This window comes from Rhinolophus sinicus, chromosome 3 (genome assembly GCF_057876585.1).
Source record: "Rhinolophus sinicus isolate RSI-liver-muscle chromosome 3, RSI-T2T, whole genome shotgun sequence".
In the NCBI taxonomy this organism is placed as follows: domain Eukaryota; kingdom Metazoa; phylum Chordata; class Mammalia; order Chiroptera; family Rhinolophidae; genus Rhinolophus; species Rhinolophus sinicus.
Window position 1 is genome coordinate 177,697,845 of NC_142503.1, and position 27,770 is coordinate 177,725,614.

A 27,770-nucleotide genomic window follows, 5' to 3' on the forward strand; every position below is an offset into this window, starting at 1 on the left:
TCCGGGTATACAATTACTGTTAATACAGGAGATTAGTGGAAGACAGAAAACTGATCTCACGCAGGACCTCAGAATCAGTAGTGAACAGCACTGAGATATTTAATACCAGCAGTGTGGTAATGTTGTCAAAGCACTGAGAACCTAAATATCTAATTTTAAAAAACTCACCTGCTTAGGTTGATCTACAAATGCAGAAAGTCCTGGCTTCACAGAATCAAAAATTTCCCCTTCCAGAACTGGCAACTGTCCTATTTTGTCCATGGAATAAAACAGAAGAGAGAGAACTGATTACCAGGCTAGGCTGCTTCTGACACTGGGTTCTGTACTATATGAGCTACTAGATTAACCTGCACTAGTCCAGGTAATCCCACCTGTGAGGTACGGCTTGCAGGAGCGCTGGGAGGGAACAGAGGACGACAGGGAACCTTTGAGAGTCCCTCTGTCATTTCTCTGGTGGACACCTAGTTCCTACTTTTTCAGGTTACACTAGCTCTATATGTAACCTGAAGGTAGGACACTGGAAATTCAGAAAAGGTCACTCTTCAGGGTCTCCTCATCCCCTTCGAGGATGGCAGTGCTCCTTCTCTCAAGACCACTTCCAACAGTCTCACTATTCTGGACCCTGGAGTATCAACCATCTTTAGAGAAAAGGAAAGACAAAATACTCTTGGACACATCGGTTTCAAACTACAGCCCAGATCTATCTTAATTTCACACTGAATTAAACCATATGTGTTCCAGTATAGTTTGATATGTTCTCTGAAGAAAGACATTCAGTAGCCGTTGAGATTTTGTAATTCACAGCACACACTCTCAGCACGTTTCTGAGAGGAGATGCTGGAGGGTAGATTTATTGACTCTGGCGAGGGCACCACTTGCACTGACCTGGTATCTTCTGCACAAAGGTGTAAACATGAATCCGTGTTCCAGTGCTCCCGGCATCAAACATAATCCCGTACAACGTGCTGGCACTGGCGTTGACGGGGCACATGGACGACAGGAAGACCCCCTCAAACCAAGTCTGCTGATCTCTGTGGAAGACAGTGCTGCACACACAGGATGCCACCAGCATGAGAAAGGCTGCCCCCCAGGAAGTGGCCATTCTCTTCCCAAGATGTGGTGAGTCTCGGCTTTTGTTGCAAGCACAGCTGCTCAAACACCTGAAGTGGCTTACAGGACAAAGACACACAAGGTTAGACCAACTGGCCTTTTTGTTTACACCTGCCAAGGAAGAAACACCCATTACAGAAACCCCACACCTTGCTTCAAGGTGCTCCTTCTCTAATAACCAGCACAATGAGCTAGACCTGGGTGACACAGACTCTTAGCACCGCCTCTGAAGGCTATCTGGTTGCAGAAGGAAGTTGGGATTTAAAATATATTTTCCCATGCTCTACTTTTAATTGTAGTGTGTGTCTCACATACTCAAAGGCTCTCTCTGCCACCCTGCTCCTATTGTTGAGTTTAATTTTCTTCCTTCCATTTCGACAATTTGGTCTTCATCTACTAAGCCTCCCCGTCCCCCTTTCCCTCTCGTTCTTCTTTTTATAGAATAAGAAGCTTCCATTTCTGACCTAAAGTTATAAAGTTCCAAAGAAGTTACAAAGTCCCTAGCACTGCAGTGTTCACAGCCCTCAAAAACTCAGGCCACCAGACTGCCACCTGTGACCAACAGTACTGCCAATGGCACGTACGAGTACAACCCCATTTTAAGGAAATCAGTGTAACTTCAAAACACTTAAATAGACCATTGTGGTTTTTAAAACATCCTTCACAGGTTTCAGGCCATGTTATCCCCATAAAAACCTAGGGCAGATGGGCAAATTAAGAGACAGAGGTTCAATGACTTGCTGAAAGTCATAAAGCAGGTCAGTGACAAGACGCTGATCAGAAGTCAGTCTTCACTCTTGCCAACCTTTCTGTTTCCCCCGATTCCAAAGTGTCTCCCTTATGGCAACTTACTGCCTCTATTTCTTCATGTGTCCTTAAGCAAAGACGTAAAACTTAGCATTAGTGCTTAGCATTATTTGTTTTGAATTTGTTTATTATGGGAGGTTGGATACAAATGATGCTGAAAACCTACAGTAAGGTCACATGAAAAATATCTCCAGGGTAGGCTATATTTTCTCCCTGTATTAAACAAGAATGCCATACCTATCCTCTAACATTTAAATCTTCCTTAATTGTCCCTTTGCTTAAAATAGTTTTGTCCAACTTTCATCTCTGGACTTCACCTTAAGTCATAGTTACTGGCTAAACAAGATTTAATTCCAAAGTCTCCCGCTTATCTTATAACAAGATAAGTCTTCTTATCTCTATCAGAACACTCAGTATATTTGGAGTACACTGAGGATTCTCAATCATTCTCAAGTTTGTTGATCTCCGAGGGTTTCTTTTTATTAAAATGTGTTCCTCCTCACAGGTGACATACTACATAGTAAATTAAAGTTAATTGCATTTGTAATTTAAAACTATTTAAAATAACTATAGAGTAGCTCGGTGTGGCTACAAAGGCAGAGTTAGAATTATTAGTTTGAACAGTATTCAAGGCTAAACTTCTTTCTATCTTGAAGAATGAGAGCTATTGGCTAGGAAAGGAAAATATTTAGAATCTCACACAAAGGAAACTTCATCCCAGGAAATCAACCACTGAAACAGGGCAGCTGCCTGGCCAGGTTCATACTCACATTTAAATCACTCCCTTTGGCTGATTCTTATTTTACAGCAAACAGTTAGTCACGCAGATCAATCTAAATAACTGAAAGAAGCCACCTTTCAGATTCTCTGAGTATTTACAGATTCTTGCCTATCCAGAGCTTGAAGCACATTCAACACCGGGTCCCTTTTCTCCCTCAGGAAGTGTCAGTCCCCAGCCTTCCTGATGCCACAGCAGCTTCTTCGGGGCTCACTCAGACTTTATCATCACGGTTTCTGATAAACCTCTCCAGCCTCTATTTCCATTAAACAAACACTTGTTTTTCTTCCAAAAGAGATTCCAATGAGGAAAAATGCATACTAGGTATCTGTTTTCATGGAGGAAAACTGCAGAGTCATACCATGTGTTCAGTGTAAAACTAAACAGATTTTAAAGAAAGCAAAGAATGAAGACAAAAAATGCTCCTTCTGTTCTCTACTCCCACCTTCGAACACCACTCCCAATCTCATTTTTCTTTAAGAATAGTATTAAAGGCTTACAATTCAGAGTATATAGAATAGAGCCCTAGTTACGTGACACCAGCCCGCACAGCTTGCTCCTTCACTGTTAGTATTTGCTCAAATGTCACTGTTCTCTGTGAGACTTCCTTGTTCGCTCTATTTAAAATTGCAACCCACCTGGTCACATACACGTCTCCTACCTTCCTTCCCTGTTATATTTCTCCATAGCACTTCTCACTTTCTAATACACTATAGAATCGACTACTTTTCATTTTCATATTCCTGGCTCCCCGACCTCCCCCCCACCCTCCAGGTGAGCTATACAAGGCAGGAATTTTTGTCTGTACTGTTCACTAATGTGCTCCTGGTGCTGGAACAGTGCAAGCACATAGTAGGTGTTGAATAAATACTCTGAAAGGATGAACAGTAATCCTATAGCTCAGGGACTGGATCTCACCCATTTAACAAGAATACAATAGCTGACTTCTTTCCAAAAGGAGATTAATTACCTACCCATTGGAAGATCAAGATTCCAAACTTCCAAGGAAGGACTTTCTCCAAATGTGTCAATTATATAAAAAGTTTTATATGTTACTCAAAATAATGTAGTCAGATTTACTTTCTACAGATTGGAGAGTATACATCAGTATGTTTTAATCTACTACTTTCAGAATTGGTCTTCTCAATTATCTCTTGCTTTCTATCTCCCTTTCACCCCCAACAAAGCCCTATCTTCACTTTTCTTTGAGATTTTGGTGCCAGCCAGTGTTTGTCACTATGCCCATCTTCTAAGGTCTTTTTCAGTGTATCTTTGTCTCTGTCGTAAACACTAACTCTCTCTCAGCCTCCCCAGAGCTTCACATTCTGGATTCCCTTCTTCCTGTCACCCAGAGCCTGCGAGACCACATCCCAGAGGCCCCGGGCCCGGCTGAGTGCTCACCTGCTCGTCTGCCCGTTCCCTGTGATTCCTGGCTTTCACCGGTGGTTGCCTTTTGCTCTTTGCTCCTATTTCAGCTCTTCTGAATTAAGCTAGCTTCATGAATCACATTCACCTTTGTGCTAGTCTGCACCTATGAGGCATTTTGCTAACTCATTCCCTTCTTTATCCTTCACTCCCTTATCCACCTTTTTTCTGCATACACGCTTGTCTGGTTCACCTACTTTTATGATAGTTAAGTGCCAACTTCTGCGTATAGGGCAGAAGTTGCGTAAGAAGTGAACTCTGTTGCTTTTATACAGGAGATTAATTACCTACTAATTAATGTTTTACATTACTTAATAATGTTATGTTTATAATTACAAATATGTAACTGTATAATGTTATTAACTCCCAATTAATTCATGTTTTTATAACATTAGCCCAATAGTGGAGAAGTAATAATATTCCTTGATAGCTTTTATCCTTGAAATGACTTTAGAAAGCTGGGCATTGAATTGTCTAATTAATAAACATTTAATGAGTGTCTAATATATAATGGATACTGTGCTAATTTCTAGATACAAAAGAGGAATCAGATACAGGCCCACTTCTTGGGGCGACTTCAGCTTACTAGAAGAAACAGACAAGTAAACCAACACCTATAATGTACTATGGTAAGTTCTCTGACAGAAATAGGTACAGGGTGTGACAGAAATGGATATAAAGGGCAAGTAACTTATCTTAGAAGGGGAAGGAGGGAGGTGGGAAAGCAGTGGTAGGCTTCAGGGATGAGAGGCCGAAGCTGGGTCCTGAAGCAGAGGTAGAAATTAACCTGGTAAACTGACACAAAGAGAATTCTGAGACCTTCAAGTATTAAGAGTTCAGTATGGCTGGAATATAAAGGTGTAACAGAATAAAGAGGGCAGGTGTTATAAAGGATGGTTCTTGAGGCATTGAAACAGATTTCAAAATGAACAGACTTGTTTTTCTTGTATGTATAGTTCCGCGGTGACACTGTTATTTATGTCTTTCTATTTTGTCCCTAAACAAAAATCAATATTGACTGACTTGAGTAAAAATGACACAGCATTTCCCAACAGTAGAAAGCAACAGAATGGGATAGGTGACTAGAAAATTCCACCAAAGTCTGAAAAGAGTGAAATGTAAAAGCACCCACTGCAAATTCTTTTGAGTTCCACATCAACGCTGGCTTTAACAAAGTTAAAAATTAAATACAAAGCAAGTTTAAAATGTAACTAGAATGAAAATGTTAAACTATAAACTGAACTATGGGAATGGATTAGTCAAGCCACCCAGAGCCTAAATTATCTAAGCAAAGCAAAACCAAGGTAGACATAAATCTGGGAGATTTCAGCACAATGAGCAATTCCTCATTTGGGGATGTAACTTGGGACCTACATTCCCAATACCAAGGGCCAGAGTCCCGGAACACCTTGCTATCTATCTGAGGGGCGTCTAAGGTGAGGGTGCCAAGTACTGAGCCTGGAACATGTCAGACATCAATAAATGCGTCCTGAATGGACTTGGTATAATTGGGCTGAAGATATTTGCAGAAGCACTGGGGCGGGGTGTACCCCCTTTCCCAGTGTCTTACTAAGGGTATGTATCATATCCTCAAATCCCCATTACCCTCCAAACCAGCCCATGGATAGCAGTGCTATTCCAGGAAGCCTATTTACTCACATATTAATCCATTCATTTAGCCATTCCAGAATTTATTAAGTAGCCCAACGCTACTTAACAAGTATAGTATGCAAAGATGAATCATCTTAGACCCACCCTTTAAGAGGCTGGAGTAAACAGGAAAAAAATACATGTCAATTACCTCTGTAAAGTTAAAATGTGACAAGTAGCAGTTACCATGCTCCCAAACTTCAAAGCAGGGAGAGACTACTTCCAGCTGGGATGATAAGAGAAGGCTTTGTGAAAGAGGTGGCATTTGAGGAGGGTCCTGACAAAGGAATTAGGACAGAAGAGGAAAGCTTTTCAGGAAAAATAAACAATGTGAATCAAGACACTGATGTAGAAAAAGGGATGGGGGGGGGGCGCCCTGGGGAATAGTGAGCAGATCACTAACTATAGTATAAAATAAAGTTGGAAAGCCAAATTGAAGTCAGATAGTAGAGCACCAAATACTCAGCTAAAGAGCTTAGACTTTACTCTGCAGATGATGGAAGCCACTGAAGATTTTGAGCAAGGGAGTATCACAAATATGAATCTAGCAGTTGCACGTAAGAAGGCACTGGGGTGGAGAGCCCAATAATCCACACAATTGTCTAATTCTGCAAATGTTTACAGATGACTACTAAGTAATAGGTGCCAGAGAATTAAAGGTGAATAAACCTTTTTATTCAAGATATTGACTTTGGCTGAGGTGACATGTATATACAAACAACCACACCTTTTTAAGTAAATCAGAAAAATGCTAAAGGAGCCCAAAGCACAGGACTAAATCTACCCAGAGGATTAGGAAAGGCATCATGAGATGACACTTGAACTGGACATGAAAAATGAATAGAAGTCACTGCATAAATATTAGACATGTGGACAAAAACCAGAGGGACTATAAAAAGATGAAAACAGACAGTAGGAAAATTACGGATAATTTGATTTCATTTTAAAATTTCCTCATGAGTTTTTGTCATATGGATTTGAGAAACGAAGCAAAAATAATAAATAAAAATAGTAGAGGACCATAGCAGAGGAAGATATAGAAGAGAAGGGTTAGCATTTAATATAGAGGAAAGACTGTGGCCAAACAAAGGAACACAATCTTAGATAATAATAGCAGCTAACATTTATTGAGACCTTAATACTTGCCAAGCACTATGTTAAGTATTTTATTACATAGATTATCTCATTTAATCTCACAATATCACTCTATGAAGTAGGTTCTATTATTAACATCCCCAGTCAATAATGAGAAAACTGACACTTAAGAAACTAATTTAAGACCTTGCAGTAGTAAGTGAAAAAAAACAGAAATCAAACTCAGATTGCCTAATTCCAGAGCCCAGTTTTACCCACTAGGTCACCTGGGAAGGGTCATCCAGTATGGCTCTAGCAAAAGACAGATATGGGGGTGGGGAAGAGAGTGTAGGGCAGAAAAACGGTCAGAGAGGAAGCTGGAAAGTCTGATTGGCATCAGAATATGCAAGTCTTAAAGTAGTTTGGTCTGTTTCCTGCTGGTTCTACCTTGGTTACATTTACAGAATCCAACCGTTTCTGGCCATTTCCATGGCTACCACCTTGGCCCGAGCCGCCATCATCTCTCATGTGATTCACTCTAATGTTGTCCTAACAGACCTCTGCTTTTAGCCTCACTCCTCTAGAATCTATTTTTAACAAACAGTCAAAGTCATCCTTTAAAAATGTCAGAGCATGTCTCTCTCTCTCCTCTGCAAAATCCAGCAATGGCTTCTCATTTCCCTCATAGCAAAGTCCCAACAACAGCCTTCATGGATCCACCTGCTCTGCCTTCCTCCCGGTTACCCCTCATCTACCGATAGTTTTCACCTTACTCACTCTCCCCACACTGACCTCTGTACTTGAATGTCACGCATGCTCCTACCTTAGGGCTTTTATCTGGAACACTCTTTTCCATACATCCACTTGATAAAGTCCTGCAACTCCTTCAAAAACCTCCCTTCCTCATGCGCCCCCTGCCTCCACCTTTACTCTGATCTGCTTTTTCTTCTTTCCACACCACTTACCACATACTGACATTCTAGAGAGCTTATTTATTCTGCTTATTGTCTGTGTTCTCTGATAGAATATAAGCTCTTTGAGAGCAAGAATCCTTTGTTTACTGATGTAGCCCAAGCAGCTAGGAGAGTGTCCAAGAAGCTGCTGAACAGAAACTGACAATAGGAATAAACTGCAAGTGACATAAAAAAGGGAGAAATAATACTTTCATAAATAGTTAAATAGATTTTTAAGAGCGAATATAATTAATGAATACCTACTCTAGTCATATTGTTTTAGGAAAAACTATAATTTTATTTTTCTGAGTCTGCTAGTTCTACAGCTAAATGGAATTTCTTTAACCACTTTCAAATAGTTAAAATTGTGATTAACTTTCTAAAGGATACTAAACATTGTTTATATTGTCCAAATTCTTTTCTATTTATTAAACCAATAAATATTTTAGGATGCTGTACATTAGTTATCTATTACTGCATGTAACAAATAACCCCAAAACTTAGTTGCTTAAAACAATAAACATCATCTCACAGTTTCTGTAGTTCAGGGATTTGAGAGTGGCTTAATTGGACATTTCTGGCTTAGGGTCTCTTATGATACTGTAGTCAAGATGTAGGCTGGGGCTGCAGTCATCTGAAGGCTTGACTGAGGCTGACGACCCACCTCCAAGACAGCTCACTCAATAGTTGGCAAGCTGATGGCTGGATACTGGAAGGAAGCCTCAGCTGCTTCTCATGTGGACTCTCCACAGGCCCTGAATGTATTCACAACGTGGTGGCTGGCTTCCTCCAGGGTGGGCAAACCAAGAGAGAACAAGGCAGAAGCAGCGAAGTTTTCTGTGACTTGGCCCATATCTATCACTTTCCCCATATTCCACTGGTCATACAGACCAACCCTGAAGAAATGTGTGAGGGAACTACACAAGGGCATGAATATTAGGAGGTGAGAATCACTGGGGGCCATCTTGGAGGCTGGCCCCTGCAAATCCTATACAGTATTTGCATAATATTTTGTGTTCAGCTTTTTTTCCCCAGTGTGTGTGTGTGTGTGTATATATATATATATATATATATATATATATTTCTATAAGCACAGCTTACCCACTTCTTGTTTTAGGAAGTACATGTTATTCCAAAGATATTAACTCTGAAAAATTAAAAGCAATATGGACTTTTAACTTCTCTGAAAATATGTCCCACTACTTGAAGCTTTTGAATTTTTCTGTTACAGCCCCATTATTTTACTTAAAAGAATTAAAATCAGAAAAACTACAACTCATACAATGTCCTCTTTGTTCCTAAGGGTGAAAATGAATTTAAATACTTCAAATAAAAGTCAGATATTTAGGAAAGAGTAGCAATAAATGAGTCATTATATTTAAAATTATAGACATCTGTTAATAACCTAATAATAAACCTAACAGTGAATACTAAACACTAAATTAAGGAAGATATAGAGTAGAAATATTTACATTAACAGAATAGCAACTTCCTTCAAGCTACATTCAGAAAAAAGTTTCTAATCATACAATGGTAGCATTAATACATAGGTACTGAAGAGATATCGTGTTTCCCCGAAAATAAGACCTAGCTGGACCATCAGTTCTAATGCGTCTTTTGGAGCAAAAATTAATACAAGGCCTGGTATATATTATATTATACCCGGTCTTACATTATATAACACCCAGTATTATAATTATAATTATATTAATATAAGACCAGGGCTTATATTAATTTTTGCTCCAAAAGACACATTAGAGCTAATGGTTCGGCCAGGTCTTATTTTCGGGGAAACGCGGTACTTGGTGGAAAGAGACTGACAACGGGCACAGATTTGAAAACCACTGAAAAATTTTATAACAAACATTTTTCAAATATCAACTAAATAAGAGGTTTATTTAAAAATCAGCTTTCATTAGATCATTGCCAAGCAGCTGTAATAAGACCTGTGTGCATGGAAACTACAAGGGGAAGAGACTGAACAGGAAGAATTTCCCAATAACATGAACCATCTCACGCTGGTGGGGAGGGGAGGATTCTTACCCCAGGGTTCAATCCACATCTGACCCCAGTGTCCAAAGACTCACAGATCAGGAGGCTCGTTCGTATCTTTTAAGGTCCCTACAACCCTAAGATCAAATATTCTAACTCCCAATAAAGGAATTAGAATTGATGCATTGGTAGTTACCAACAAACGTAAAATTCTTTCCTATAAACGGGTCACTTATTTCTGTACTTTATTACATTTCAATCAAAACGTCATTAGACAAGTGTGAAAAAGGTCCGTTCTGTACAATGAAACCATTTGGGTGTTATGTTAAAACGAGATCAGGCAGTGCTTGACTTCATTTTGCATTGTTTTAGGCTTGACTTAGCTACAAGAATCACTGCATGGAAGCTGTTGCTGCTGCTGCCTCTCTTCTTCACCAGCCACAAAGCCTTTCCTTAAGAGTGAAAGTCCTTTAGATTAAGAAAATACTGTCAATCAGGAAGGGATTAATAGTGCCCCAATGAGCAAATACAATAAAAACCCAAGGTAATAAATGATCTTCGCCTCCAAACCCATATCCATTGTGGGAGGTACCTATTGCAGAAGAGTAATTATAAGGATCAGTGCCATATGTCACTGTTTATATTGGAGTTTGTGGGAACAAGTGAAAACATGTTTTCCTTTTCTTGTTATCAACCAAAAAATAGCTACTGCTTCAAACATGTGAAATTGAAAATGAAAAATATGAGAAAGACTGAAATATTACAATGATACCTCATGTATAAAGCAAGGAATGTTTCCACATAAGTACATTTCCTCAGATGTCTTTAAGATGCTCCTCCTGTAAATACCATAACACTTATTTTAACAATGGTAAAAATGTTTCTAATGTGACATTTTACTTATGATTTAGGGTCATGATTATGATCATCAGTTACATTTTTCTGTAAACTTGGGATGCTTCCAAGGGCTACTAGTCGGTAGGACTGTTTGCCATTCTGCCACTAAACCGTCCTATTACTACGCTTTCTGAACTGGTCTTGACACCATGCTATCTGTTCTCACTGATCAGTGCTGTGATGTGCCTGACTCCTTCAATAAGCTGCCATCATCTAAATTTTAAAAACCTTTGGGTAGTGAATCGGAGCCATATTTATTAGACTCTTATGTCAACTTATGCAGTGAGGACCTCTCCAACAGAATAAGGGTTGTGAACCTTGTGACAGCTCTTTTAGTGGCTTGTAGATGCTTTTCCATTGATTGTGAACTCTCAGCTTGGAATAAGAAAGCAGAATTTGCAGAAATCTGATCTACGAATAAGTGGGGTATTACTTTATATCAGCTACTTTAACATTTTTTCCTTTCCCTTCTGGACTTTCCCTGTTTCCTTCAACTAATGTCATTTTTTCAACCTGTAGAAGATGGACATGGAGACTCACAAGAGCAAAATTCTCTCTTTTCTCTCTGGTCAGTCTGCTGATTTTTGATATAGTTATCACTTTTCACATTTGTTTTTAATCTGTTCAGGCTTTGGAAACCAGATCACTAAGCTCATCTCCTGACTTACAGTCTAGTACTCTTGGGCTCTTTCTCCTATTCTATACTTTGTTCTCATTCAAACTACAACTGCAGTCACTCTTATAAAATCACTTGTTTATAAATCAGCAACAGCAAACAGGGGCAAGTCATATTCCCTCTAAAAGCTAGTGTATATTTTTGTGTAAATACATGTATGTAAACATATGAGGGGGCAGTGATTAAAGAGCTAATCCATAAACTAAGTGCATAAAACCTATATTATGCACTGTGTGAGGATATTTTTTGGCTGTGAAGAACTCAAATACCAGTTATGTGTTCCTAGTGATCAAGAATAGCCACTTACTATTACATGTATGAGTATGTGGTTAAAAGGGACCAAACCAATCCCAGCCCTAGATACACATCCACAAGAACAGAAAACAGGGACTCAAACAAATTATTTCCATGCCAATGTTCACTGTATTATTATTCACAACAGAAGATGAACCCAAAGAGGTCCACAGCAAGGCACATCACAATTAAAATGCCAAAGATTAAAAACAAAGAGAGAATCTTAAAGCCAGCAAGAGAAAAGCAGTTACCTACAAGGGAGCTCCCATAAGACTGCCAGCTGATTTCTCAACAGAAACTTCGCAAGCCAAAAGGGACTGGCATGAAATATTCAGTGATGAAAAGCAAGGACCTATTACCAAGATTACTCTAACCATCAAAGTTATCATTTAGAATCAAAGAAGAGATAAAGAGTTTCCCAGACAAGAAAAAGCTAAAGGAATTCATCACCACCAAACCAGTATTACAAGGACTATTAGACAGACATCTTTAAGAAGAAAAAAGTAAAAAGGCAAAAAATATGAATAAAATGGCAATAACTATATACCTATCAATAATTACTTAAAATGTAAATGAATTAAATGCTCTAATCAAAAGACATAGTGTGGATGAATGGATAACAAAACAAGACCTACACATATGCTGCCTACAAGAAAATCACTTCAGATAGAAAGACACACATACAGACTGAAAGTAAAGGGATAGAAAAAGATATTTCATGCAAATGAAAATGAAAAAAAAAAAACTAGAGTAGCAATGCTTGAATCAGACAAAATAGATTTTATAACAAGAGACAAAGAAGGACCTAGCAATTCCACTTCTGGGTATTTATCTGAAGAAACCCAAAACACTAATTCGAAAAGACATACGCACCCCAGTGTTCACTGCAGCGCTATTTACAATAGCCAAGATATGGAAGCAACCTAAGTGACCATCGATAGATGAATGGATAAAGAAATGGTACATATATACAAAAAGAAAGAAATCTTGCCATTTGAAACAACACAGATGGACCTAGAGGGTATTATGGTAAGTGAAATAACAGAAAAACAAATACTATATGTTTTCACTTCTACATGCAATCTAAAAAACAAAATAAACAAACAAAACAGAAACAAACTCATACACACAGAGAATATTTTGATAGTTGCCAGATAGTAGGATGGGGGGAGATGGGTGAAAAAGGGGATGGGATTAAGCTGTACAAATTGCCAGTTATAAAAATAGTCATGGGGATGTAAAGTACAGCATAGGGAATATAGTCAATAATATTGTCATCACTATGTATGGTGTCAGATGAGTACTAGACTTATTGGGTGATCACTTTATAAGTTATATAAATGTCAAATCATTACGTTGTACACAGAAAACTAATATTGTACGTCAACTGTAATTGAAAAATAAATTTTTTTAAAAGTTTTTATTTTAAAGAAAAAAGCACTTCTCCAGGTATTCACTTGGAATCCTAGGACAGAATGAACAGAGTATCTACCCCAAAGCATGCAATCTTGACAGCATTTCATTAAGTTTTCCTTTTAAAAACACTGAACTCAAAATGAGACACTTCAAACTGGCATCTCCAAATGTTCGCCTTCCTTGGCATCCCTACCCCATACACACAGGGAGGGTTAAATAAATAGATACCCTTTCTAATTTCCTGTTTCTATAATATTAGTGGCACCACAAATTTCCTAATTCCTAACTCAAAATCTTCATCATCTTTGAATTTTCCTTTCATGCCTTCTATACTCCAATCCGTTATCAAGGACTGGTGACTTTTCCTTTGCAATATCTTTCTCTTTTTTTTCCTCCTAGTCCCCCTGAATTTAGATTCCAGCCTTTATAACTTCAGACTTGAACTATCATAGCCTATTAACCAGTCTTCTAGTCACCAATGTCTCTATCCTCAAATCCATATACTACCATCATCCTAAAATGTTGTTTTCATCATTTTCCCACTAGATTGTAACCCACATCATGGCAGGGACTCATTCATCTTTAAACACTGTATAACCTGGCATATGTTTAATCAAATTTTTTGAATGAATTAATGAATACATAAATCACATCACTCTCCTTCTCAAAACTTTAATTTCCCACGGTCTACAATGAAAGTTACACACTCAAATATCTAAATACCTACTGGGGCCAAGCATGAAATGTGAGTGAGTAAAGGTGTGTGTAAAACAACAGGAAGTGGTGGGTACTGAGGCAAACTGGAGAGCACATATCATCTAAAGGGGCAGCTGCTTGCTGTTTCCACAAATTGCTGGCATGATGAAACATAGGCCCAGTATTGCCAGGTCTTCTGGTTTTTCAACGTGAGTTGAAAGCACCTATTTCTACATAGAATCTGGTTTTTAAATAGTGACAACCAACTCCACTTAGTTAAAACTACTGACTCCATTTAGGTAAAAAACAAAGCCTCAAAACACTGGGCAGGCCAAATAGAATACATTTATGGGCCAAATGCAGCCCTCAAATCACAAGTTGATGACTCTGCTCTGTAGAATAGAAGATGAACACCTTGCCTAACATTCCAAATCCTTCACTGTGAATTCTGAGGCCACCCTGCCAAAGTTTTTTGTCCACTACTTCCATAGAAGAACCCTCTGCTTTGGCGCAGCAGTTGTCAAACTTCAGCGTGCCACCTGGAGGGCTTGTTAAAACAGATTGCTAGGCCTCACTGCCCGCATTTCCAATCCAGGTAGCAAGCGGGGTCTGAGAACCTGAATTTCTAACAGGAAATGCTGGTGCTATTGGTCTGTGGACCACACTTCGAGAACCACTGCTCTAGTTAAATTACTCCTACTCTCAGGCACACACTGAATTTTGCTCACATTGTTCTACCTCCCCAGAAAGCCTTCCCTCTTCCTTTCAGCCCACCTCCTTCTGTAAACTTTGACTATGACAGTCCTTCCATGCCTCCAAATTCCTGTAGCACTTAGGAGCCATGCCATCTCCCCTTTACCCATCACTGTTTAGTGTCTTTTCCTGTTAACTGGTTACTGGTGCCAATGAGGTTGTGTATTCTCAGAGACCAATGGCCAGGTCAACACTTGCATACACCTGACTGTAAGCCACTTAAAAGTAGGGGTCCTGTCTTGTCCCTCACCATATCCCTCAAGCTGTAAAAAAGCCTGGTATACAGTTGGTACTCACTAAACAGTTCCTAAGTGAACATTTGATAGATCCATGAAATGAATGTGCAGATAAGTGGGGCTGAAATTTGGGTACATAAATTTTCTTAGAGAACTTTTAGTTCTGTGTAATGGTTTGGTCAGGATGGAAAACTAATAAAAATGTGATATTTTGCAATAAATTGCCAATAGGTAACAATTATCTGTAGCAACACATTTTGTACATAAATAAAACAGTGAATGTTTAAAAATCTGATTTAAAAATTGCTAAGAATAAATCCTTGATCTCCAGGATTTCTTACCCCTCAGGGATGTAAACTAGTTATAATATCACAAGATGAAATTAATAGAATTCTATATTTGCACAATATGCAATAAAAAATTTAAGATGAAAGTAATTAATTCCCCATCATATTCAGAAATAGTGATCAGTCCTTTTAGATACAGTTTGGATGATAATATATTTATCCAGGATTCCAAAGGCTATGTGAAAACAAAATTAAAAGCTGTTCGTCTATCATTTCTTCCAGCTATAGAGTAGCACCTGCTATCAAGTGATTTCAAGGATGATTTATGAGTAGAAACTTGGTCTCCAAGCTAAATCAGAATAAAGCCACAGAAGACTTTATAGAGCAAACCCAATTTTGGAACTACTAGAAGAAAAAATTAGAAAATACTACATATTTTGATAAATAGCCCTAAGTTCTTATTTGGCTTTTTTTTTTATAACAACTCCACACTTGATGGTATTACAATCAATGAAATAAGAGAAAAATTAACATCATTTGGCAAAGACAGAGAATCCAATTCCGAAACAAAACAAAACCAAACCCCATGAGCATATGAAGCATATTTACAGCTTTAAGCTAGCAGATGTCACCTTACATCCGGATATTCACCCTATCTACCAGGACCATAATGCTCTTGTTTGCATGAAGATTCAGCCAAGACAACCACAGACGGTATCGAAGCTGACCAAGAACTATTCAAACTGAGCAAAAAAATAAAAATAAAAAAAATTACAAAGCCAAGTTAACAAAAATACTAAGTGGCTTATTCCAAGTTTTAAAATCATTAGCATTCTAAACAATGAAACAAATTTATTCAGTAAAATAATCCTGAAATTTCATAGTAAAACTACCTGCCAGAATTATGGAAAGAAATGCTATCAGATTAATTGCTAAATAGCAACTTCCTACTCTACTATTTGTACCAGCAGATGTTTCTTACTAACAGGTGACTGAATAATAACATCCAGTTCTTTGGTAGAGAATGTGGAGGCTCAGAAGACTAGATTCTAAGGCCAGCCCGGTGGCTCAGGCGGTTAGAGCTCCATGCTCCTAACTCCGAAGGCTGCCAGTTCGATTCCCACATGGGCCCGTGGGCTCTCAACCATAAGGTTGCCGGTTCGACTCCCACAAGGGATGGTAGGCTGTGCCCCCTGCAACTAGCAACAGCAACAGGACCTGGAGTTGAGCTGCGCCCTCCACAACTAAGACTGAAAGGACAACAACTTGACTTGAAAAAATAAAAAGTCCTGAAGTACACACCGTTCCCCAATAAAGTCCTGTTCCCCTTCCCCAATAAAATCTTAAAAAAAAAAAAAAAAAAAAAAGACGACGACTAGATTCTAGAACCACCTCTACTACACTATGAATCTGGGCATTTCTCTTAGCCATATTCATACCACAACAGTTCTAACTACAAAACCAAATTTACAGTTAATAAAAATGTTGTATAATAAAATAACTATAAAGTACATACTATAAAGTATTATGCTCATATTAAGAAATAATCTTGTTACAGTCAAATTGTCATGTTTATAAACAAATAGTCTTGGAATGACTTTCATGTTATACAGTTACCAATTTTTAGAATGTATTCCAAATATGGCCTGTGACAGAAGATGCCCTACCCTCTCTTTTCTGCAAGTTATCAATAGGGTGCATTTTCAGAACCTTAGACATACAAAATTTATCCTAACTTTATAGATTTCCTATCAGAGGAAACCCCTTCAATGTATGGTGATTCCACCATGGACCCACATAAGCGAGACATACAAAAAAGGGGGAAATGCACCAGAAATAGATTAAGCCACAATCATGCCAGAAGACGGTATGTCTAAGAAGATTTTCAGGGCTCATTAATAAATCAGAATTTTCCCCTCTAACCACAGAATTCAGAAACTAGGTAAGTGAAAAAGAGGGGCTGGAAGAGAGCATCGAAGGTTAAAGACCTATGGAAGGGATGTAGGGATTAAGATCTCCCCCCAGGGAAATCGAGAGGAAGGATGAACAATGAAGTTCTTAAAAGAAATTTTAAATTCAATTTGAAACGGAGGATGACGCACAGCTGAGCTTCAATTACAAGTTTCCTATTGCATTGGCACCCAGAATTCCCCACCTGCCTTAACGACTCACTAACTCGCGCTGAATGAAGGCATGCGTAATCGCAGAGCTCCTCCTCTGAAAAAGAATACTTTTTCGAGTACTCCTCTTCACAGGTGTGCTCAGGAAAGAAAAAACACAAACCCCAAAAGGCAAGAACTTTCAACTTTATGCAACTTACAGAAAAAAGGGGCTGCGGACGCAGAGATATTAGCAAATGGGAATCCCTGGCCCGTTCTGCGCGGGCAGCGTCGGCCACACAGGACAGAACGGGGCCCAGGGCCTGACTCCAGGATTCGCCTCGAGCCCTGTAGCCTCTCCCACCCCAGGTGGCATCACAGTCTCCTCGTCCGGCTCCCGGACGCGCTCACTGCCCCGCGGAGGCTGTCTGTCTAACCCCAACCACCGCCCTCCTAAAAGTCCTCCATCGCCTCACCAAAAAATGTGTGGCCCGGGAAGTCCACTACGTGCGCCATCCCTTACAGAATGAGCAAGTTAGAAGCCAGGACAGGGAAAAGGAAACCAAACGAGTCCGGGTAGGTTCGAGAGAGGCTGAGTCGGAGCCGGAGCGAAAGCCGGGCGGCAGCGGCCACGCAGGCTGAGGCGTGAGGAAACGCGAGGACTCGCCGACGAGGAACAGCGCAAAACCCGCGGGGCGGGCGGATCCGTAAGACAGCAAGTCCGGACCTCGCACCGCTGGAGACGCCCGGTCGGCAGGACGTCGCACCGCCGCCCTGGATTAGCCGGCTCCGATCTCCCCGTCCGACTCCGGGGCAGGCTCTGGAGCCTCCAAGGCTCACACACTCACCGCAAGCGCCGCCCCGGCGCGGCCGCCCGCCGCCCTCGGAGCGACCTCCGCCCCGCCCTCCGCGCCCCGCCCGCGGAGGCTCCACGCGGCGGCGTCGGGGGCCACGTAACGGCGCATGCGCTCTCCGTGCGCTGGCAACAGCCCGGGCGGAACGTTACTAGCTCGGCGTGCAGGTTTCTTTAGAGACGGAGCCGGGCCGGGCGGCCCCGGAGACCCTACGGCTGCAGCCGGGCCGTTGGAGAAGCCAAGATGCCGTCGAAGAGAAAGGACAAAAGGAAAGGCGAGAGCAAAGGCAAAGACAACGAGAAGTAAGGAGAAGCCACCCTGGTGTCCCCTCTTCCTGGGCCTACCCTCCGGGGTGGGGTCTGAGGACCGCCTGACGCAGGGTTGGCTGTCACCTTCCCGCCGGCGCTCCTGGACCCTCCTGGACCCACCGCGACCCACGTCTCACTCTTCCTGATTCTGAGAAAGACAGTGCCCATTGTTCAAAAATTCCCCGAAATGCATGCCAAATCCTATTGCCTCGACTAAGACAATAGAGTGTCAGGTTTGGGACGCTGAAGTAATTTAGATACAGCACCTGCCTGTGTGTAATGCATTAATGATGGAGGCAGGTAAGTTCCCAAAGAATAGAAGTAACACAGGATTGAATTAAATAGGCACTAGTAAAGGAACAAAGAACAGAACGAGGAGGAAGAGTTCTGACACAGAAGTGAAGGTCAGGGTAACATTTCTTGGGATATTGGAGGTGCTCTAGACCAGCGATGTCCAATAGGGTAGTCACCTGACATGTGTGGCAATTAAATTAAAATTAATTAAAATTCAGGTCCTCAGTTGTACTAGCCACATTCCACGTGCTCACTAGGCACATATGAGTAGTGATGACTATATTGGATAGCCCAGATATGGAACATTTCCATCGTCACAGAAAGTTCTATTAGACAGCACTGCTCTAGACCAGTGGTTCATAACCCAGGGCGATTTCACCTTCCAGGGGACATTTGGCAATATCTGTAGACATTTTTGGTTGTCACATCTGGGGATGTGTGTTACTGGCGTCTAGTGAGTAGAGACCAAGGATGCTGTTTAACATCCTCCAATGCACAGGACAACCCCCTACCCCCACCCCCAACAAAGAATTATTTAGCTCTGAATGTCTGTAGTCCCAGGGTTGGGAAACCCTGCTCAAGACTATAAACTTCTGTAGAATAGGCATCTAGCAGAGAGCCTGGAGCATAGCAGATGCTTAATATTTGCTCAATAAACAAATTAAGGTGTCTGCTTGTATATGCTTCAACTTGGATGTTTTTTCCACAAGAACTGTGCTCTGGGTTCATTCATTCTAGTCTGAGAGAGTTCTGCTATGTGGTTGAGATGATCTTGAACATCTAAATGATGATTGAAGTAGTTCTTTGGGCCTGTTAAGGATTACATTTGGTTCCAAGGAAATCCTAAAAGGTTTGACCAAATTGGGTAATTGTTCAGATTTCCCCAAACTGATTCAAACCCCTGAAGTGATACTGCTCTAGCACCAACCCTTTGCAGGTTTAGAGTTGCTGCTCGATTGCCACTAGACCTGTTGGGTGACCCTGGTGGTTCCTAGTCATACCTGGTGTCCAACAACACTATGGAAGCATGAGGGAATCCCCCACACTTGTAAAATTTGTGAAGTCAGTTGTTTAAGAGAGCAATACATGTTCAGTACAAAAAGTTTAGGAAATACGCAAAGTCAAAGGAGGAAACAAAAATCCCCTCTAATCCCATCATCTAAAGATAAGCACTGCTATCATTTTGGGACATTCTTTTTCTTCTTTATAAAATGATAGCCCAATGTACATACTTATTTGTAGCTTCCCCCCATGTATTAATGTAAGTATTCTTCTATGGTGTTTTTTCTTTTACATAACTGCATAAAAGTTAGTCCACTTTTTAAAAGTGCCAAGGGCTTATCACATTCTTGAAACGCACTAGCATATGCTTTCTATTTTTGACCATGCATCTACAATACACATATCAACAATGAGCAACATTGAGGGTGACAGACCTCTTATTCCTGGGATTTTCCATGACTCATGGAAACAAACCCTGTTTTGTTTCTACCACCAGTATTAGTGGTCCTTCTATGAGAAGTCCTGTCAGATTTCTTGCATCAACCACTCTGAGCAGGTTAGACTTGATAACTTCAGAGAGCGATTGGATGACTGTAGCAAGGCAGTCTATCACTACTGCCGAAATCGTGCTGGAAAGGGAGGTCAACAGCTGTAACAGGCTGGGGCAGTTGGGGGTGGGGCTGGCCTTAATTTGTAGAGAACAAAAGGTGAGCATGGGACTGGAAAGGGGTCAAGAACCAGGAATTGAGGAGTGGGGATGGAGGGTGACAGTATAGAAAGGTCCACACATTCTTATGTGTGAAAATATTTAGAATTCAAATAATGGGTGAAATCTTCTTAGTTATTATCTAAATATATATCCAGTGCCTATCGTATGTAAGGGGTAGTGTTTTGTTAATGCTCATACACTAAATATTTTGAAAAATCTCCCCTTTTATCATTTTAATCTTTGAAGCCATTCTTTATTATTGTTTTAAAATTTCCTCTTCACCTCTGTATAAATGATTATGGTTTGTTTGTCAGCCATCCTTAAACCCTGGTGCATTATGGCGCCAGCAGATAAAGTATTTAACATACTTGCCCTAATGACTTGATCTTTTGTCCAAGGCCTATCAAAAACAACACAAAACAAAAACAAAACCCAAAACAACCTAAAACAAAAACAAAACGGGTTGGGATGGGTGGAAGGTTACGGAAATATGGACTTCAAGTTGCAGTTACAGTACAAATGTATCATGCAGAAGAGGAACTAAGGTAATGCATTTGCAGTGGAGCGAGCCAAAGATTAAGACGGAGCGAGTAGGAATAGAAAAGACAGTACAAATACAAGCTAATCAAAGAAGTAAATGAAAAGATGTGAAAGCTTTTTGAAATGAATTTGACTTATCATGCCTTTTCTCTTTGTTTTCCCAGTCCTTTAGAGTTACGCTTTAAAGCTCCCCTATTCCAGGAAGAAGCACCTACTAAATTAACTCCCTTACCAAGTAAATAGGTATTTCTTATTAACTAATTTATCCAATAATATTTGCTCATATGGGCCACGCAATACCAAACAAAACAAATGATAATAGAGAGATGTAATATTATTATAGTAGAGAATAGTTACATGCTATCAATGTCCTCTTCCCATGTAGGAAGACAGTAAAAACTGATGAATCTGCAGTGGAGAGAGCCAAGGCCAACGCTTCCCTTTGGGAGGCCCGGCTGGAAGTCACAGAACTCTCTAGGATTGAGTACCGTGATGTTTCCCGGAGACTTGCCGAAACTAATGAGGAGTTAAAGAAACAGCAGTATAAAATGGAGAAAGACACAATGTCTGTATTAAGCTACCTGAAGAAGCAGGATCAGGAGAAAGATAATATGGTAGGTAGGTAGAAACACTCCTGAGCCTCAATAACTACCTTTGTGTCATTATGTATTTCAAGGATTTTAATTCCTTGAAATCTTATCATATGGTTAAGACACTTCGGTTGACTTTAACTCTCCTTGAAGCAGGACGCTGTTTCAGAATGACGTTACTGTCATAACTGGCTCTTATTTTCACTTCTTGTCCCATGTTCTCTTGTCTAAAACAGATTGATGATCGTAAGGGAACATTTTGATCCATTTTATTTTAAGGACAAGAACATGGTATATGATCTATATATCTTTTGATATTGATGCATAGTTTTAATGATTTGTAAAGTAACTCACTGATAATTCATGATCACATGATTATGAACCCAGCAAGTTGATCTTGAGTTTATCTTATTGTACCTTATTTAAAGGTTTGAGAGTAAAGCTGTTATTTTAAATCTGGAAGAAAAAGGGATGGGAACTAACATTTTGTCACCCTGTTTTGTGCCTGGCACTTTGCTAGGTACTTTATCTCTGTTATTTAGTCCTTTTAATAACCCGATGTAGCTGTTGTAAAGGCAAGCGGAATGTTTTATCATGATTTTGCTTCAGCAACTTTGGGACAAATTAAAAGTCCTAAATTCTGGGGGGAAAAACAACCCATGTAGCTACAATATTGCCATTCCCATTTGTTCTACAGATGAAGAAAGTAACTCTCAGAAAGGACAGGTATCTTGCCCAAAGTCACACAGCTAGTAGGTGTTAAAGTGGAATTTAGGTGGAACTACAAATTCTTCTTTTCCCATCTGCCTCTATGAACCCCCTGGAAATCCAAGGAAATTTCCACCATGCTGAGGATGATGTGCTTCATTCCCATGTATGTTTTTGTACTTTTACTATTTATTATGTATCTACAACAAAACATACGGAAGTCTTGTTTTAAATTCTACATTAGTAGTATCATATTGTACATGTCTTTGGCAACTAGTTTTTTTTACACAACATCATGTTTTTGTGGTATACTCAAAAAATCACATGATGACAGTCCATTTTTAAAAAATTTGTAAAGAGCATGCTTTATTTTTTCATTTATTCTTAACTGCTTTATAATATTCCATACCCCCCTGTGGGTCAGTTAGATTCCATTTTTGTGTTATTACAAACATTCAGTGAACATTCTTCTGTATGTCTGCATGTGCCCATGTGTGAGAGGTTCTCTAGAGTAGGCACTTAGACATTAAATTACTATATTATGGGGCATGCATAATTTCAACTTCACAGGAGTTTAAATTGAGTTACACAGAGGTTATAGCAATTTATACTGTCATAAGTGGTGTATTAGAGTGAGTTCCTGTTGCCTACATTTTTGTTAATACTTGATATTATACTTAATAATTTTTGCTTAATTTTATGGGTATAAATTGGTAGCCCAGTGTTTTAATTTGTATTTTTCTGATTGATCGCTTGAACATCTTCTGTATGTTCCTTCTCCCATTTATTATTGTTTATTTATGTTTGCTTCAGTACACATATAAACAAATATTGGAGTGATGCAAAGCATGGCTTCTACATAAAGGTAACATGCACATTCATGAATCACTCTATACTTTTTTAAATGCCACCTTTTCAGTGAGACCTTCCTTACTGCCCTCTTTAAAATTAAAACTGCTCCCTTGTTTTATTGTCTTTGTCATATTTGTTACTTTCCACCATATGCTGTATGCATGTTACTTATGCATTTGTTTATTGTCCCCTTTCCTGATTAGAATGAAACCTCTCAGAAGTAAATAATTTTGGAGTCTTAAAAATTATTGTTCAGTGCTGTATCTCCAGCACCTAGTATGGGACTGGCACATAATAGACATTCGTTAAAATATGTTTGCATGCTTGAGTGAATGGCTTGTGAGTGTACTGATGCTTTGAAAAAGTTAATAGCAATCAAAATTAAGTTCACGATGAGGGGCAGCCGATTAGCTCAGTTGTTTGGCGTGCGGTGTTCTTAACAACAAAGTTGTTGGTTTGATCCCCACATGGGACAGTGAGCTGCACCTTCCACAACTAGATTGAAACAAGTACTTTACTTGGAGCTGATGGGTCCTGTAAAAACACACTTAAATAATTAAAAGTTTAAAAAAAATTAAGTTCAAAATGATACTGAAAGCATATTAGAGAAATCAGACAACTGGATACTTGTGTGGATTTTTCTGTATTTTATTAAAGTATAATTTTTGTGCATTAATGTTACTTTTTTTACCTTCTTTCCTAGGCAATTTATGTTTTTAAAATTACTTTTTGAATAATAGGCATTATCAAAATTGTCTTCTATAAAGTATTATTCTAAAGTAAATTTTAGGCCAGCCATACAAGTAATTTTCATAATTCATTACGTAGAAGCCTTGTGGCTTGTACTTGCTAATTGATATTGGTTTGCATTTATCAGTATCACTTGTATTTCTTGATTTTCATCTGCCTCCGTATATTAAGAGCCCACATCTGGCTGTAGCAAATGTGTAATTTTTCAAAATCATGGGTGCCCATTAAAACCAAAGAAACCACTTTGGGGGGAAGAAGTAAAGTAGATTGAATATATATCCTGGTTAATCAGCTCTCCTATAGTTTTATTACTCATTCTTTTATTTTTTAAACTTATTTAAATTGTTTATAGTCTTAGTTCATGGTAATTATAGAAATATTAGAAATTAAATGTTTTTAAAATGATTGTATCTTGAACAAAATTTGATTTTCCTTAAGAGTGGGTTTTTGTATTTAATGCTTTGTTCAATCAAACACAAAATAAATCTCATATTACACAGCTGTCGTACATGACTTAGGACTGTCTCAATTTATTTTTTCGAATTTTTATGTTTTCCTTAAACTAGTCTAAGATACTATTTAAAACAATATTTTACTTCTGTATCCTCTGATTACATAACCATGTCAAGGAGTTTTTAGTTTACAAAGCTACTCAGATTCCCTACTAAAACAAACTATAATAGCATCCTTGGGAAAATGATTGATTCCAAAACTGGGGCAGGGAAAGTAAGTAAAAGATAAGCCTGGAATATCTTTATGTGCCAGAAAGTAAGTAAAAACTATTAAAGGACACAGGGGCTAGCTGGAAGGGGCTGCCACTGCCCAAATCTGGGATAATCAAAATAAATAATGACAGTACTAGATTATAACCGATTGAATAAAGTAAGTCCATGAGTGCACACTGCTAATAAATACATAAATTAATAAATGAGGGAGAAGGGAAAGATTTCCTTATAGTAGAATGCAGTAAATTATTAACTTTCCATTTGGCATCTTAATAATAATTGACGCAGTCAAGAATCATCAGTGGATGCTAAAACTCGTGGGTGTTAGTTTGATGAGTAGAAGGATATATGCATAGTTTCAAAATATCTTCCCACAAATTACTTAATAGTTACAAAAGGAAAAATAGTAACTTTTAAGTTGAAAAAACTGGCAAACACAATCTAACCCACTGATTAAAATTGACATCAGTCACCTCATGATGTGAATCACCGGAAAGGACACACCATCGCTTTGGCAGTGCGTGCCTGCCAACAAGGCATAACCTGAATCTATTCATGAAGAAACATCAGACAGTCCTAACCTTGGCCAGTGTTCAAAAATGTTGATATTATAAAAGACAAACTGTTCCAAATTAAAGAAGACTGGGATACATGACAAGTAAATGTAATACATGATCGGGGATTATATCCTGGACCAGAAAAAGAAAAGTTGCAATAAAGGGCATTATTGGGACCAGTAGGGTAAAGTTTGAGTATGGACTATAGATTATATCAATGTTAAATTTTCTGATTTTGATAATTGTACTGTGCTTCTAAAAAAGAATGTCCTGGGCCGGCCCTGTGACTCAGGTGGTTGGAGCGCCGTGCTCCTAACGCCGAGGTCGCCAGTTCGATTCCCACATGAGCCAGTGAGCTGCACCCTCTACAGCTAAGATTGTGAACAATGGCTCTCCCTGGAGCTGGGCTGCCATGAGGAGCCAGAGATTGGTGTGGGCTGCTGCAGGCTGCCGTGTGCTGCCGCTGGCTGCCAGCCCCAAGAGCTACTGTGAGTGGCCGACCAGCAACCAACTGCCTCAGCCCGGGGGGGGGGAGCGCAAGGCTCATAATAGGAGCATGGGCCAGGAAGACTTGGCCTACACAACTAGACTGAGAAACAACGGCTTGAAGGGCGGGGAGGCGGATGAAAAGGAGGGGGAAATGTCCTTTTTCTTAGGAAATACATAGATATTTAGGGATAAATAATCATGACGTCTCAAAGTTATTCTCACATGGTCCAGAAAAAACAGTGTAAAAAAAGTATATATCATCTGTATGTACCTAATAATTAGGTATTTAGATAGATTATAGATACATAGAGAGAAAAGCAAATGTGGCAAAATTGAGTGAAGAATGTATGAGAACTATTTGTACTCTTCTTGAAACTTTTCTTTTAAAAGGTTACCTAGATAAGAGAAATGCAGATCAAAACTACAGTGAGATACCACTTCATACCCATGGCTACTATCAGAAAAACTGAAAATAACAAGTGTTGGGGAGATGCAGAAAAGTTAGAACCCTTGTGTACTATTGATAGGAATGTAAAGTGGTGCAGCCATTATAGAAAACATGATGGAGGTTCCTCAAAAAATTAGAATTGCCGTATGATATAACAATCCCACTTTTGGGTATATTCCCCAAAGAATTTAAAGCAGGATCTTGGAGAGATATTTACACATCCATGTTCCTTGAAACATTATTCACATAGCCAAGAGGTGGAAGCAGCCCAAATGTCTACTGATGAGATGGAAAAAGAAAATCATGCAGCCTTAACAAAGAAGGAAATCTTGACACATGCTACCACATGATGAACCTCAAGGACATTATGCCAAGTGAAATAAGCCAGTCTCGAAAGGACAAATTTTAATGATTCCACTCATCAAGTATCTAAAGTCCAAGTCCATAAATAGAAAGTAGAAAGGTAGTTACCAAGGGCTGTTGGGAAGTCAGAGAAGGAATTAGTGTTTCGTGAGTATAGAGTTTCAGTTTTGTCAGATGAAAAAGTTATAGAGACCTGTTGTACAACAATGTGAATATACTTAACACTACTGAGCTGTACATTTAAAAATGGTTAAGGCGGTCAATTTAATGTTCTGTTCTTTACCACCATTAAAAAGAAAAAGTTACTCTGGTAATTCTGATGATAGCCAGGTTTTGGAAACTGGCAATAGCAGATTAAGGTTATGGAGTATGTCCTCTCTTCTCTTCCCACCATACTCAACCTCTCCAACCCTGCCAGTTTTAATATCATGTAAAAACAAGGCTACTTAATAAAGGCAGGGCACAGAGCAATTTCTTTACCTTCCTGATTTTCATCTACAGATTGAAAAACTGAAACAGCAATTGAATGAAACAAAGGAAAAAGCCCAAGAGGAGAAGGAAAAATTGGTGAGTATCTATGTTTCACTTCCTAGGTGGTCAGGTTTCTGGCAAACTCGTATTTAAGACAATGAGAGTAAATGAATCGGTCCTGTGAGCAGCTCAGCAATCTTAAAGCTCACACTTGTACAGAAGCTCAAAAATAACATAAAAATATGTTATTGTAGAAAACCATCTGGTATTAGTGGTGCTTACTGATCCTGAGTTTGACATTCATTTTAGAGCTTTTCAGTGGATCAAGTTAGGAAAATATATTTTTTTAAAGATGAAAATATATCGTGAAATATATTACTAGTCCATACTAACACTTTGAATTCAGACGCAGGAATACAGCATTTTTACTTAACTTTATCTGTGTCTCCCTTTTCCCTCACCAAAAATCCTGGTTCTTAATGACACGAGTATAATTGTGTAGTTGCTTTAAACCTCGACACCTCAACAGTCACAGCATACCAGAACCAATACATTCTAGTGGAAACAGTTTAAGATTTTGTGGGGTACTATTCCCCTTAGGATATACACCAATAAGGATCTACTATCAAATTACAAGGTTTAAAAGTCATTTGAAATAATTCCTTCCTGCGAGGTTATGCCACCAACTCGACAACACATTTTGCTTTTGATTTTTAGGAGTTGCTTTTGAAAACTTTGTGTATATAAAATTATGTAATTATATAATTATTATTATGTAACATATTTATGTGGTTCCAAAGTAAAATCTATCAAACATGGTGTATTCTGAAAAATCTAACTTCTGTCCATGTGTTCACAACATACCAGAGTATATCGTCAAAATGGATTTTTGTTAACATGATAGGTGAGAAATGGTATCTCAGTGTATTTTCATTTTCATTTCTCTTATGAGGTAAGTCACACATTT

At 39.1% G+C, this 27,770-nt stretch overlaps 2 protein-coding genes and 1 long non-coding RNA gene across 10 annotated transcripts in view; 2 read left to right on the forward strand and 1 right to left on the reverse strand.

Moving 5' to 3' along the window:
• ENTPD5 (ectonucleoside triphosphate diphosphohydrolase 5) overlaps positions 1–18,077 on the reverse strand; it is a 31,046-nt gene extending 12,969 nt beyond the window's left edge. The window contains exons 1-3 of one of the 4 annotated variants that reach the window (XM_088797399.1): positions 17,992–18,077; positions 886–1,169; positions 169–248 (exon numbers count right to left, since the gene is read on the reverse strand). In XM_088797399.1, the coding sequence (XP_088653525.1) occupies positions 169–248; positions 886–1,102 (297 nt within the window). In that variant the 5' untranslated portion in view covers positions 1,103–1,169; positions 17,992–18,077. Of the gene's footprint in view, positions 1–168; positions 249–885; positions 1,170–17,619 lie in introns of all 4 variants that reach the window. The other 3 variants (XM_019733402.3, XM_074327227.2, XM_088797400.1) reach the window with 3 other exon arrangements.
• LOC148758701 (uncharacterized) lies at positions 1,086–10,306 on the forward strand. The gene is made up of 3 exons (XR_016020903.1): positions 1,086–1,192; positions 4,654–4,749; positions 10,162–10,306. It is a non-coding gene; the product is annotated as an uncharacterized LOC148758701 (long non-coding RNA).
• A 12-nt stretch (positions 18,078–18,089) lies between the features above and the next one.
• The window catches only part of BBOF1 (basal body orientation factor 1), a 33,059-nt gene continuing 23,378 nt past the window's right edge, over positions 18,090–27,770 (forward strand). For 4 of the 5 annotated variants that reach the window (XM_019733397.3, XM_074327220.2, XM_074327221.2 and 1 more), the window contains exons 1-3: positions 18,090–18,299; positions 21,236–21,464; positions 26,834–26,899. In XM_019733397.3, coding sequence (XP_019588956.3) covers positions 18,241–18,299; positions 21,236–21,464; positions 26,834–26,899 — 354 coding nt within the window. In that variant the 5' untranslated portion in view covers positions 18,090–18,240. The other variant, XM_088797397.1, reaches the window with a different exon arrangement.